This window comes from Camellia sinensis, chromosome 15 (assembly GCF_055761805.1).
Source record: "Camellia sinensis isolate YWXY chromosome 15, ASM5576180v1, whole genome shotgun sequence".
Lineage (NCBI taxonomy): Eukaryota > Viridiplantae > Streptophyta > Magnoliopsida > Ericales > Theaceae > Camellia > Camellia sinensis.
This window is the reverse complement of record NC_138975.1, coordinates 94745706-94758745: the sequence shown is the minus strand read 5'-3', so window position 1 is coordinate 94758745 and position 13040 is coordinate 94745706. Positions and strand designations below refer to the sequence as shown.

The window sequence follows — 13040 nt, the reverse complement described above, 5'->3', positions numbered from 1 at the left end:
TATGTTAAACTCATATAGAGTTAACAGTTGTAACAAACTCTATATAAGAGTAAGATTGTATCTTTGTACTACAAGTTGAATGGAGTAAAACCTTTCTTTAAAAAGAGGAAGCAAGAAAGAAACAATGAGAAGAAAGGAAGGAAAGCGTGCAAAACATAGAAGACACTAACGAAATGGATTGGTGAATGAGCTGAATGCTCGAAGATCAATTTGTTTCTAGATTTTGAGATACACCAAAGTGTAGAGGAAATGTAGACCAGGGTAGCCAAATGGTGATCCTTAGACAATGATCCTCTATAGAGAACCAAGTATCAACATCGAGCCATGATATAAAGACTGAACTTAAAACCTAATTGACAAAGTTCAGAATGCAAGAAAAGAGTTCATAAAAGCAGCGCTAAATGGTCATTGTTATCCTATATCTAGTAATTACATGCAAATAAATTGAATAGCTAGAAAATCTTTAAGCAATTTAATACTAATATCAAAACCAATCATCCCTATTTTCCAAGACATGCAGTCTTTGGAGATGAATCAATTGAATGTGAGATTAGGAATGCCTTCTCAATACAATTTTTCTAGAAAAGAATATGGAACAATAAAAAATAATTTAATACTAAGACCAACCAAAAACACCATTGCATCCAAAGTTAAACATCTTATCAGATATTTTTATTTCCTTTTATAAAAATGCAGTGAGTTTCCTATTGCTTTTTTGTCATTTGAAGAAGCTACAAAACTCATTTCAAATGACTGACAACTAAGAAAATACAAATGAAAATAAAATTTTATTTTAAATATTGGGATAGTTACAAAAAAACAAAAAAAAAACAAAAAAAAAAAACTAGGGTTTGAGTTTTATAACAAAATAAATCCTGAGTTTTTAATTTTGTCAATTTAAACCCTAATTTTTTGATTTTTTTACAATTTAAATCATTTGCCTATTTTCGTTAAGTAAAACTGACCCAAAAAAAAATAAAATATTTTAGCCATTAAACTTAATGTAGGTGTGACAATTTGTTTCAGGTGACCGCTTGAACGGCAGAGATGAAGTGCTCCCAGTAGTTTGTTTTGCAGGTCGAGGGACCGCTCGAGCAAACAAGTGGTCGCTCGACCGAAGATGAGGGGTTACCAGCATTTTGTTTTGCAGGCAGGATACTGAGAGGTCTCGTTCACCGCTCGAGCGGTGGAAAGACCACTCAAGTGGTCTGCGCGAATTCAGCAACTTAAAAGCCACTTTTTAGATCATTTCTTTAACTTTTCCTTTTTTTCTTCTTTTCTCTCTCTCAAATTCCAAAAATCCTAGATTTCCCTCTTTGTATATCTCTCATTTCACTAAGATTCAAGCCTAAATCCCTTGCAAGAAGTGGAGTGTATGTGTGATGACTTCGACGTGCATATCATTTTTGCGTATTATTTTATTGAGTATGTTTGCCTAATTATGTGTTTAGTTTTGCGTTTACTGTTTGTTTATGGAATACCTGTTAGAATACCAACTTGGAATCATAAATTGGAAGCCCAAACGGATTCAAAACTAAAATTGGCTAGTTCAATAGGCTAATTAGAATAGTTAGAATCATATGGCAAGTTTAATGAAAATTTGATTTGGATAAAAATAATTAGAATTGATTAGAATTAATTACACTTAAGCTAGATTAATTAGCCCTAATCCAATTTAATTAGCCTAACCTAACCAAGCCTATATATGCAATATAAGCTTATGAATTCATCATTTTGCACCCTTTGAGCTAAAAATTAGAGTGTGTAGGAGAGCTTCAACTTATTTAGGGAAAGAAGAAGAAGAATTGAGGAATTAAGGGGAATTTGAGAGGATTAAGCTATCATACTTTCAATTCAAGCTTTAGTTATGGAATTTAATCATAATTCTTGCAAATAGTTCATGTAGGAGTTGGATTCATGTACTAATAAGAGTAATTTCCATGTAATTGATAAGAAGATGAAAGAATCAACTTAGTTATGGAAGAAATGAGTTAATTGTACACATGCATGCATACTTAAGCTTGATTTTGAACAAAATCTTTACATGCATGAAGATATACTTGCTATCTTGAAGGTTCTCCATGATTTAGTACTCATCATCTCATATGATCATGTTTTGAAAAGAAAAGAGTTGAATTCATCACATGCATGGCAAGATTGAAAAGCTTTGGGTTTGGGAAATGAAAAAAGGTTTTGGGATTATGGTTTGATAATTATCATGTATTCATGCTTTACAAAGAGTTTCTTCATGTTCTTATTAGCCATGCAAGCTTTGAACTTGAAACCCATGCTTTTGAACTCCAAATGCAATTCTGGAAAACCCAAAATTCGTCCAATTCGCTCGAGTGATGAATCTGTCGCTCGAGCATATTTTGCATGCTCCCAACATTTTTACAAGCCTTTGAAGTTGGCTCGAGTGACCAAGTGTGTGCTTGAGCGAACTCAACTTTGCATTGCTTGGTTCGAGCCTACTTTGACACTATCCAATATTTTTGCAGGCAGACCACACCGCTTGAGCAACTAAAGTTGCGTTCGAGCGAACACCCTGTTTCAGCAATTTTTGGAAAATACTCTCATGTGCATAACTTCATCCCATGCTCTTTTAAACATACTTGGGCATTGTTTAGACATCATTACTAAGGAAATGAATTAGAAACACATTATAGAGAATTGAATTAAGATGGGACATTTGATTAAGACATGTGTTTCAATGTGTGCCTTTATTATGTGTTTTGTGTAGGTGGTTGCCCAAGGCTTAATATCGATATAACCCACTGTGAGTAATATCTCTATAAAGATATGTTCAAAATGTATTGTTTTGAAAGTTATTAATTGAATGGTTTTGAGAAATGTTATTTTATATGAATGAATGAAGATCTTTTTGTTAAATATATTCATGGCATCCTTTAGTGAGGCCCTTGCCTGGGAAGATAATACCATGGCCTATGGATTAATTGAAACACAAAGATCTCTAATGTTAGACCCGAATAGTCCACATTGAATTTCCTATTATGGATTATTGATTGACCATTGTGGTCCCATTGGATTGACCCTAATGGTCCTATTGGCTTTGGCACGTTGTTACATTGTTACTTTATTGGATGTACCACATATAATGATTTGAATGGTTATCATTAATACAATGTATTAATATGATTGTTAATCGAATTGTCTTGATGATTGGAAATATGACTTGTTTTGGATATTGAAAAAAGATATGCTTATGAGTTGTTGGACTTCATTCATTTAAACCTTTTATAATGATGTTACTCACTGGGCTCCAGCTCACCCCTCTCCCTTATATATATATATATATATGTAGGTGAGCAAGCGAAACGTCAAGCCTAGAGAAGCCTTGGAGTCTACCCTTGTGAAGCTATTTTTGAAGTGCTTTTGTGATGGGGCCATGCTTGGACTCAAGTGGAGCCAAGTTTTGTCAAACTCTTTTTTGTTTGGTTTTGCTTTTGTTATTTTGGAACTTGCTTTGGGATGGATGTTATGCAAAAGATGTTTAAATTTGCTATGTTGTATCTATGAAAGGAAAATGGAAGTTTATTTTCTATAAAGAGATTTTTCATATATACACTGCTCAATGGACTATCGTTTATATTTGTTATTGTTTCTACTTAGCCCCGTTTATATATTATGATTGATTTTGTCTTTGAGGTCGAAGGTAATTTGGGATTATTGACCGGTCATGACCTAAATCTCTAGGGGCGAGTTCGGGTCATGATAGAGTGGTATCAGAGCACGAGTTATATCTCACTCACTTGTCCATTTGAGCCATTAGGTGTTTAGAAAGGACTAGAGGATTGCATTCATATGCATTTTAGTATAGAAATAAAGTGACTTTTGTAATTGTGTCTGTGTATATGTGTGCATACAATGTGTTTATTATAATACAAGCTCCATATAGATAATGGTGAGAACAAGAGGGGATGAACTGGAGGAGTCAACCTCCTCAAGACTTGATAGAATGGAAAATATGATGCATGATATCGCTGAATCTATAAGGCAGCAACAACAATCGCCACGCCCACCTGTAGTTGGTTTTTCGCGCCCCTTGAAGGGGTTTAGTCTTCTCGGATACGATAGCCCTATTGTTTGGACTCCTGTGGTTCTGAATCTGGTTCCATAAGTGTAATGTGAAACAAAAAAATGAATAAGAGTTCAAATCCGGCAAATCCTAGAAAATCTATTAATCATCAAAGATGCCAAAAATATCAAATTTTAGAGTTGCCACCTAAATATTTTTTAGAAATTTAGGAAACCTGTGACTCGTGCCAAAGGCCACTTGTTCGTCATAACCAAAGTGTCTCTACTCGGGAGCTTAGGTATGAGACAGGAAAGTCATGAATTGAGCACCCCACTCACCCGATCAAAGATCGGCCTCTACTAATCATGATGTGAATTTTATAGACATTATATGCTCATGTTCTGATTATTAATATACTAACATTACTATGTAAAGCAAACAAGTATAGACCACGTCACTTACTTTGGAATGCATTGATTTCATGCTTTTTTGAAAAAAGTTTTTAAATATGTGCAACTCAAAGAAAAAGCGAGTTTATATGTACAATAACCAAAGTCATTCCAATTTAAGCAAAATAGCCTTTATCCATAGGTATTCAAAGAGGTATTTCAAATAAGCACGTAGCCTCATGGTAGTATGCTTGACATGGCAACACAAACACACATGTAATATGCTAAAGTAAAAAAAAGCTCACCTAGTACTCAAATGAGGCAAGCCAAAGAAAAGAAGATAGTTAGAAAAATGTATGATCCTAATGTGCAAAGTGGCTAATGCAACACATACACATATGCAACTACTAAATTCGGCTACTAACATGATATGTGAAGCAACTCAAAGCATGAGGTAGCGCACATAATCATTTAGGATTTGGTAAGAGCCTTATGCATGATGAACAGAATTTTGATGCATGAAAAAAATGGATATAAATCATGGAAATGATAAAAGAAAACATGATGCTACATACAATCATGGTAAGCATGTAAGTAAAAAGGAGAAAGAAATGGGGTTGGAAGACATACAAATATTACAAATTTGCCCTCGTACAAGAGGGTCCAAATGTCCTAATTAACTAATTATTACATCATTGTATAAATAATTACCTAATTTATTACAACAATAAACGTTACAACAATGAAATAATGAAAATAAACATGAACCACATGTGTGCCAACGAAGATATTTTCCAGAAACTGCTCTATCTGCCTTTGGGAGAACTGCTCTATTTCATCCTCAGCCACTGCTCTGTGTTTCAGCAAAGGTGCTTTGTTAACCTCATTTTGAAGCCCGATTGGGTCTAATTAAATCCGGTCGTGCTCTAATTTTTGGCAAAAAGATTATTTTGTGCACTGAGGTGAAAACAGTGTAGACAGAGTGTTTCTAGGAGATATTTATCCCCTTTGCCCTTCCCTATCATGAAGATATTCAAGGGAGGAGTAGATTCGATTCTCAAATCATCAATCATCGTAAATTTGTTGCGTGATGATCTTAGAAGCAATAGGACAAGAGTTTAATAAATGCAACAAAAGACAAACACTACTTCATCTCTATCAGGGAGTTACTTCAAGGGAAGAGGTAGACATGTTTCATGAACCATCAAACATCACAAAAATAGTATGCAATGCTTCTAGAAACAACAGATTCAGTATAACGTCCGACTGAACCTAATCAATTTTTATTATCTTTTCACCTTTTTATTTTCTTATCTTTTCTTCTTTTTTACATTGAGGTGGTGATTAAGTCTAAAAGCAATAAAAGCCTAGCAAGCATGACTTAACCCGAGAAATGAACTCTTCGAGCCCTTTTCTACGGGAGAAATTACAAAGGAGGAATCAAACCCATTTACAAGCGATAATGAATTCGGAGTCAAACCTGAAACGAGTGATAATGACTCCAAATCCAAACCTGGTAATGAGCTATAATGAATCCTTCCTTTATGATTCCAAGGGCCTAACTAGAAAATTAGTCCCTTAAAGGTAACACACCAGTGACCGGAGGAGATGTTAAACAAGAGATTGCGCTTAGTATAAGGAAAACGTGATACCCTAGTAATAAACCTCTGAAGAGATTAAACCATTTAGCACGAGGAACCCCTTCCTTATACCAAGAACAATAATCCTTCATTTGATACAACCCTTGATCGAAAGAGCAAAGAAATGGGGAAGGTTGTAGAAAAAAAATGAAAAGGTGGTGATTACAATGGTGTGGATATTTACATGAAAGCTATGGAAAGAGAAGCTATCAACTCAAATGGATTGGAGGCTATCGCCTATAAACCAAATCCATGAAGACTTACAACAACACAATTATGATATTCAAAGCATAAATTAAATAGACACACTAAACACAGCCCCTAAACTCACAAAACAGTGATCAAAATCCAAAGGAAACAAGTAAAAAAGGTAAAGCAATAAGCTATGGAACAAGGTCTAAGGAAGGGTGGCTAATCCCTTCACCCTTTGAAGCTTTTAGTCACATATTCTAGCCCCTCAAAACAGCTCAAAAACAGTATGTAAGACAAGAAAATGAGAGGAGGAGAATGGAAGAAGAATAAAGAATATGATGCAAAAATTATACCTCTTGAAAGAGAGGAAGTTCTTTGTTAACAAACTTGATTTCAAACAACCTCAAGTTTCTAAAAATATAGTTTGAAACTTGAACAAAAAATGTATAGCTCAAAGGTGGTATGGAGGTTGAGAGGCTCTTTCAAGGGAAGGGAGGGTCTTTTTAGCTCTCAAAATCCTTATAAGCCTTTTGGAAATTCTGCTAATCCCAAATTCTGAAGGGGAGGTCGTATTTATAGAATTTGAGATAATTTGGTCATAAATATCTTCAAAAAAGGACAACTGGTGAATTCCCGCAAGATATTTTTTTTATTGCCCATTAGACCTGATCGGGTCCCAATACTTACGGTCGGGCCCCAATGGTGTTCCCCTGGCTCACTGCTGCAGGTGCAGTGCAGGTAAAAATAAAAATGCTTCAAAAATAGGTTTTAAGGTCTAAAACATTTCGGCCAAATTGGAGTGTAAGGTTTGAATTTTAGAGCTCGAATCCAGATTCTTTTGCTGAGAGTTTCAAATGATTTATACAGCGTAACTTTCATCATCGGGTGTTTGGAATAAAGCGCCCAAGTCTTAGGGGCGATCAAAATGGGGTGTCTACACCACCTCCAATGCCTATACCACCACCATCACAAGGCCACCAAGCCGATGACCAAACAATCGTTCTCACTAAAGAATTTAAAAAGATGAAGCCACCACTGTTCTATGGGGTAGTGGATGCACTAAAGGCTGAAGCTTGGGACTTTTGAATAGAAAAATTGTTTGAAGTGTTTCCGTGCACTAAAGCACAGAAAGTCTTACTGGCCACATTCATTCTAGATGATGAGGCGAGAAGATGGTGGATATTAATTCACGATGATAACAAGGAAATTGGATGGGCTTGATTTCTAGAGATTTTCTATGAAAAGTATTTTCCACAGTGCATCTGGGATAGGAAGGTATTCGAATTTGACGGGTTAAAGCAAAGGAACAAGACAGTGGCAGAATATGACGCGCAATTCACTGAATTGGCATGCTTCGCGCTGCATATGGTCGATACGGACTACAAAAAGGCTAAAAAGTTTGAAGGAGGCCTTCGTGACTCGATTTTGGACATGATCAATATACTCAAGTTAACGACATATGTTGATGTTTTGGATAGGGCACTCATGTCAAAAGTAAATATGGCCACTCGTAAACAGAATTTTGAATGGAGAGGCAAAAGACAGAACTTCAATGCAAATAAGGGAACAACGTTTTCAATGAACAAGAAGTCAAAATCAGAGACTTCTGGTAATTTAAGTTTAAATCAGAGTGGCAATTCAGTGCCTTCTTGCACTATATGTGGAAAGAAACATCGAGGTGTTTGTTATCGCACTACGGGGGTGTGCTATCAGTGTGGGAAAGTTGGTCACGTGGCAAGAGATTGTACATAACCACGACAAGGTGGTAACCGAGGTGCTACAACTTCGACTGGGTCAGTCCCAATGGTGAGATCATGTAACACCTGCTACAACAAGAAATGATCTAAGGCAAGGAAGAGTCTTCACACTCATTCCAGGGGACACTCAGGACACAAAGGTAGTAGTTTTAGGTACACTTTCTATTTGTGGCCAAATTGCGTATGTATTGATTGATTCGGGTTCTATGCACTCGCTTGGTTCTATGATATTTGCTGATAAATTGAATAGACCTATGGAAACCTTAAGATACATATTGTGTGTTGCATCACCAACAGGGGGATCCATGTTGTGTTCATCTGTTTATTCTGCATGTGAATTATTGCTTGGGAATGCCACTTTATATGCTGATTTGTCATCCTTTGATATGAGACACTTTGATGTTATTTTGGATATGGATTGGCTATCTAAGTACCATGTAACTATTGATTGTGCTTCTAAAAGAGTGATATTTTGACCTCCGGGTTAGGATGAATCTTATTTTGAGGGGAAGGGTGTAGGTTCTCCACCATATCTAATATCTGCAGTGAAAGCTCGTAAACTAATTAGTAAAGGTTGTCAAGGGTACTTGTGTAGTGTAGTGAATGATCAAACCATGGACATCACTTTAGATAGTATTCCGGTAGTAAGAAACTTTCTAGATGTGTTTCTGGAAGAGTTACCAGGACAATTGATTGATAGGGAGATTGAGTTTGCAATTGATGTAGTATCAGGTACACAACCGATATCTAAAACTCCGTATTGTATGTTTACTACTAAAATGAAAGAACTGAAAATTTAGTTGTAGGAATTACTTGATAAGGGATTTATTCGACCAAGTATATCGCCGTGGGGCGCACCAGTTATTTTTGTAAAAAAAAAGATGGCACCCTCAGATTGTGTATTGATTATAGGGAACTCAGCAAGGTAATTGTATAGAACAAATATCCTTTGCCACGTATTGATGATTTGTTTGATCAGTTATAGGGGGCTCAGGTATTTTCAAAGATTAATTTAAGATCGGGATACCATCAATTGAAGGTAAAAGCCGAGTATTGAGAAAACTGCTTTCTAAACCAAGTATGGACATTACAAATTTTTAGTCATGCCTTTTGGAGTCACTAATGCACCTGCAGCTTTCATGGATTTGACGAATAGAATCTTTAAACCTTTCTTGGATGACTTTGTTGTTGTATTTATTGATGACATTCTGATCTATTCGAGAAGTAAGAATGACCATGAACAATACTTTAGAATAATCCTTCAGACACTTAGGGAGAAACAATTGTATGAAAAATTTAGAAAGTGTGAATTCTGGTTAGATGAAATTACATTTTTGGGGCATGTTATTAACAAAGATGCCATTTCAGTTGACCCACAGAAAATTGAAGCGATTGTAGAGTGGCCTACTCCGAGTAATGTCACAGTGGTCCAAAGTTTTATGGGATTGGCAGGTTATTATCAGAGATTTGTCAAAGACTTTTTGAAGATTGCTGTACCATTGACTCAACTAACTCGGAAAGGAGAATCGTTTGAGTGGACAGACCAAAGGGAATTTTCATTCTAGGATATGAAGACAAGACTGACCACGACCCCAATTCTTACTATACCATTAAGTACCGAGGGATTTGTAATTTTTAGTGATGCCTCTTACAAAGGCTTGGGTTGTATCTTAATGTAGAATGGCAAGGTAGTCGCTTACGCATCTCGGTAACTGAAATCGCATGAGAAGAACTACCTGACACATGATTTGGAACTTGCTGCTGTTGTATTTGCATTGAAAATATGGCGCCATTACCTTTACGGAGCAAAACGTGAGGTATACACAGATCACAAGAGCTTGAAATACTTCTTTTCACAAAAAGAGTTGAATATGCGACAAAGAAGATGGCTTGAATTAATCAAAGATTATGATCTGCAAATTCAGTATCAGCCAGGTAAGACCAACACTATAGCCGATGCACTCAGTAGAAAGAATATGAGAAATTTGGCTTGTGTGCTTACAGATCAAAGGGAACTCTTGCAAGAATTTAAAAGACTTGAAATAGAAGTGGTGCCTTATGAACAAGATAGTTATTAGCCCAATTTCAGTATAACCAGCAATCATAGAAAAGATCAAACAGAAGCAAGTCAACGATGATTTCTTTAAGAAGATACATGATGAGTTTGAGATCAAGCCTAAATCGGGTTCACCATTGAAAATCAAGTATTGAAGTTTCAAGGAAGACTTTGTGTCCTTAATGATGCTGAATTGGAGGATTCTGAAAGAAGCCCACAAATCAATGTTTGCTATGCATCCCAGAAATACTAAGATGTATCAAGATTTGAAACAAGTATATTGGTGGCCGAATATGAAAAGAGAGATTATCGACTTCAATCCTAAATGCCTCCAGTGTCAACAAGTTAAGGCAGAACATCAGAAATTGGCAGGCTTACTTCAATCCCTCTCTATTCCAGAATAAAAATAGGAGCACATAACCATCGACTTGCATCATCGGTCTACCTCGGACATCTAGAGGTATGAATACTATTTGTGTTATAGTAGATAGATTGATAAAGTCTGCTCACTTCTTTGTTGTAAAAACTTTCTTCAATGCTTATAGACTTGCTACTATCTATATTGATGAAATCATTCGATTACATGGGGTTTCAGTGTCTATTGTTGTGGATAGGGATTCTAAATTCATTTCTAGATTTTGGCAAAGTCTACAAAATGCAATGGGAACGAAATTGAGATTTAGCATTGCTCGTCATCCACAAACCGATGGACAAATCGAGAGAACTATCCAAACCCTGGAAGATATGGTTTGCATGTGTGTCCTAGAATTTCAAGGGAACTAGGAAACTTACTTACCGTTGGCTGAGTTTTCATATAACAATAGTTTTCACACTAGTATCGGTGTGGCACCATATGAGGCGTTCTATGGGAGGAAGTGTAGGTCTCTAGTTTGTTGGACTAAGGTTGGTGATAGGGCTTTGTATGGGTCACAACTTGTGCAAATGACAACTGAAAAGATAGAGATCATTCAATAAAGGCTCAAGACTGCTCAGAGCCGATAGAAAAATTATGCAGACCAACGGAGAAGAGATTTAGAATATGAAGCAGGTGATCATGTGTTCATCAGAGTAACACCAATGAAAGGGAAACAAGGTTTGGTAGGAAAGGAAAATTGACTCCTAGCTATATTGGGCCATTTCAGATTTTGGAAAGGCTTGGTCCCCGTTGCCTACTGAGTAGCCTTACCACTGAGAATGGAATAGATGCATAATGTGTTTCACGAGCTGATGCTTTGCGGCTATCTTTGTGATACGTTCCATGTCATAGACTACCACCGAATAGCACTTGATGATGATATGGTATATGAGGAAAAGCCAATTCAAATTATTAACCGATAAGTTAAGCAATTGAGAAACAAATCGATTCCTATGGTGAAGGTTGAATGGAAAGAACACTACAGAAAAGAGGCTACATAGGAAAGAGAGGATGAAGTGGGACAACGATATCTAGAGTTATTCACGAATGAAGGTAACTTAAAGTTTAGAGGACCAAACTTCCTAAGGGGGAGAGACTTTGATGATCCTGACGTGCATATCATTTTTGTATATTATTTTATTGAGTATGTTTGCCTAATTATGTGTTTAATTTTGTGTTTATTTGTTTGTTTATGGAATACTTGTTGGAATACTGACTTGGAATCAAAAATTGAAAGCCCAAACAGATTTAGAAACCGAAATTGGGTAGTTCAATAGGCTAATTAGAATATTTAGAATCATATGGCAAGTTTAATTAAAATTTGATTTGGATCAAAATAATTAGAATAAATCAATTAGAATTGATTAGAATTAATTACACTTAAGCTAGATTAATTATCCCTAATCCTATTTAAATAGCCTAACCTAATCAAACCTATATTTATAAACTTATGAATTCATCGTTTTGCACCCTTTGAGCTGAAAATTAAAGAGTGTAGGAGAGCTTCAACTTCCTTAGAGATAGAAGAATAAGAATTAAGGAATTAGGGGGGAGGGGGGGGGGGGGAATTTGAGAGGATTAAGCTATCACACCTTCAATTCAAGCTCTAGTTATGGAATTTAACCATAATTCTTGCAAATAGTTCATCTAGGAGTTGGATTCATGTACTAATAAGAGTAATTTCTATGTAATTGATAAGAAGAAGAAAGAATCAACTTAGTTATGAAAGAAATGAGTTAATTGTACACATGGATGCATAATTCATCATTCTTAAGCTTGATTTTGAACACAATCTTTACATGCATGAAGTTATACTTGCTATCTTGAAGGTTCTCCATGATTTCATACTCATTATCTCTTATGATCATGTTTTGAAAAGAAAAGAGTTGAATTCATCACATGCATGGCAAGATTGAAGAGTTTTGGGCTTTGTTTTGGGAAATGAAAAGAGGTTTTGGGATTATGGTTTGATAATTATCATGTATTCATGCTTTACAAAGAGTTTCTTCATATTCTTATTAGCCATGCAAGCTTTGAACTTGAAACCCATGCTTTTGAACTCTAAATGCAATTTTGGAAAACCTATAATTCGTCCACTTTGCTTGAGCGTACTTTGCATGTTTCCAACATTTTTGCAGGCCTTTAAAGTTGGCTCGAGTGACCAAGTGTGCGCTTGAGCAAACTCAACCCTGCATTGCACTTGGCTCAAGCAACCTAGTGATGGCTCTAGCCTACTTTGACACCATCCAGTTTTTTTTGTAGGCTGACAACACCGCTGGAGCGACCAAACTTGCACACGAGCGAACACCCTATTTTAGCAATTTTTGGAAAACACTCTCATGTGCATAACTTGAGTCCCATGATCTTTTAAACATACTTGGGCATTGTTTAGACATCATTACTAAGGAAATGAATTAGAAACACATTTGTCATGACCCAAACCCGCCCTTATAGGTTTAGCGTCGTAACCGATCAGTAATTTGTGATTACCAAAGGCCTACTTAACAATAATGACAATGGCGGAAGTCAATTCCATAATAGAAAATAACGTCCAA

General features: G+C 36.0%; 1 protein-coding gene across 1 annotated transcript; it reads left to right on the top strand.

Annotated features, from left to right (window-relative positions):
- The first annotated feature begins 6956 nt into the window (after positions 1-6956).
- On the top strand, positions 6957-9579 carry LOC114312935 (uncharacterized). Its single transcript, XM_028259228.1, has 5 exons — positions 6957-6995; positions 7515-7866; positions 8561-8746; positions 9116-9238; positions 9371-9579. The coding sequence occupies exons 1-5, from the start codon at positions 6957-6959 to the stop codon at positions 9577-9579; spliced, it is 909 nt and encodes a 302-aa protein (XP_028115029.1).
- Positions 9580-13040: the final 3461 nt, after the last annotated feature.

Excerpts from the sequence above, each read along its gene's own strand:
- LOC114312935 (XM_028259228.1), top strand. The coding sequence starts at position 6,957 with ATGGTGTTCCCCTGGCTCACTGCTGCAGGTGCAGTGCAG. Across the intron at positions 7,867-8,560 it reads GTCAAAATCAGAGACTTCTG|TGAAAGCTCGTAAACTAATT; the intron begins GTAATTTAAGTT and ends TAATATCTGCAG. Across the intron at positions 8,747-9,115 it reads TGCAATTGATGTAGTATCAG|TCATGCCTTTTGGAGTCACT; the intron begins GTACACAACCGA and ends ACAAATTTTTAG.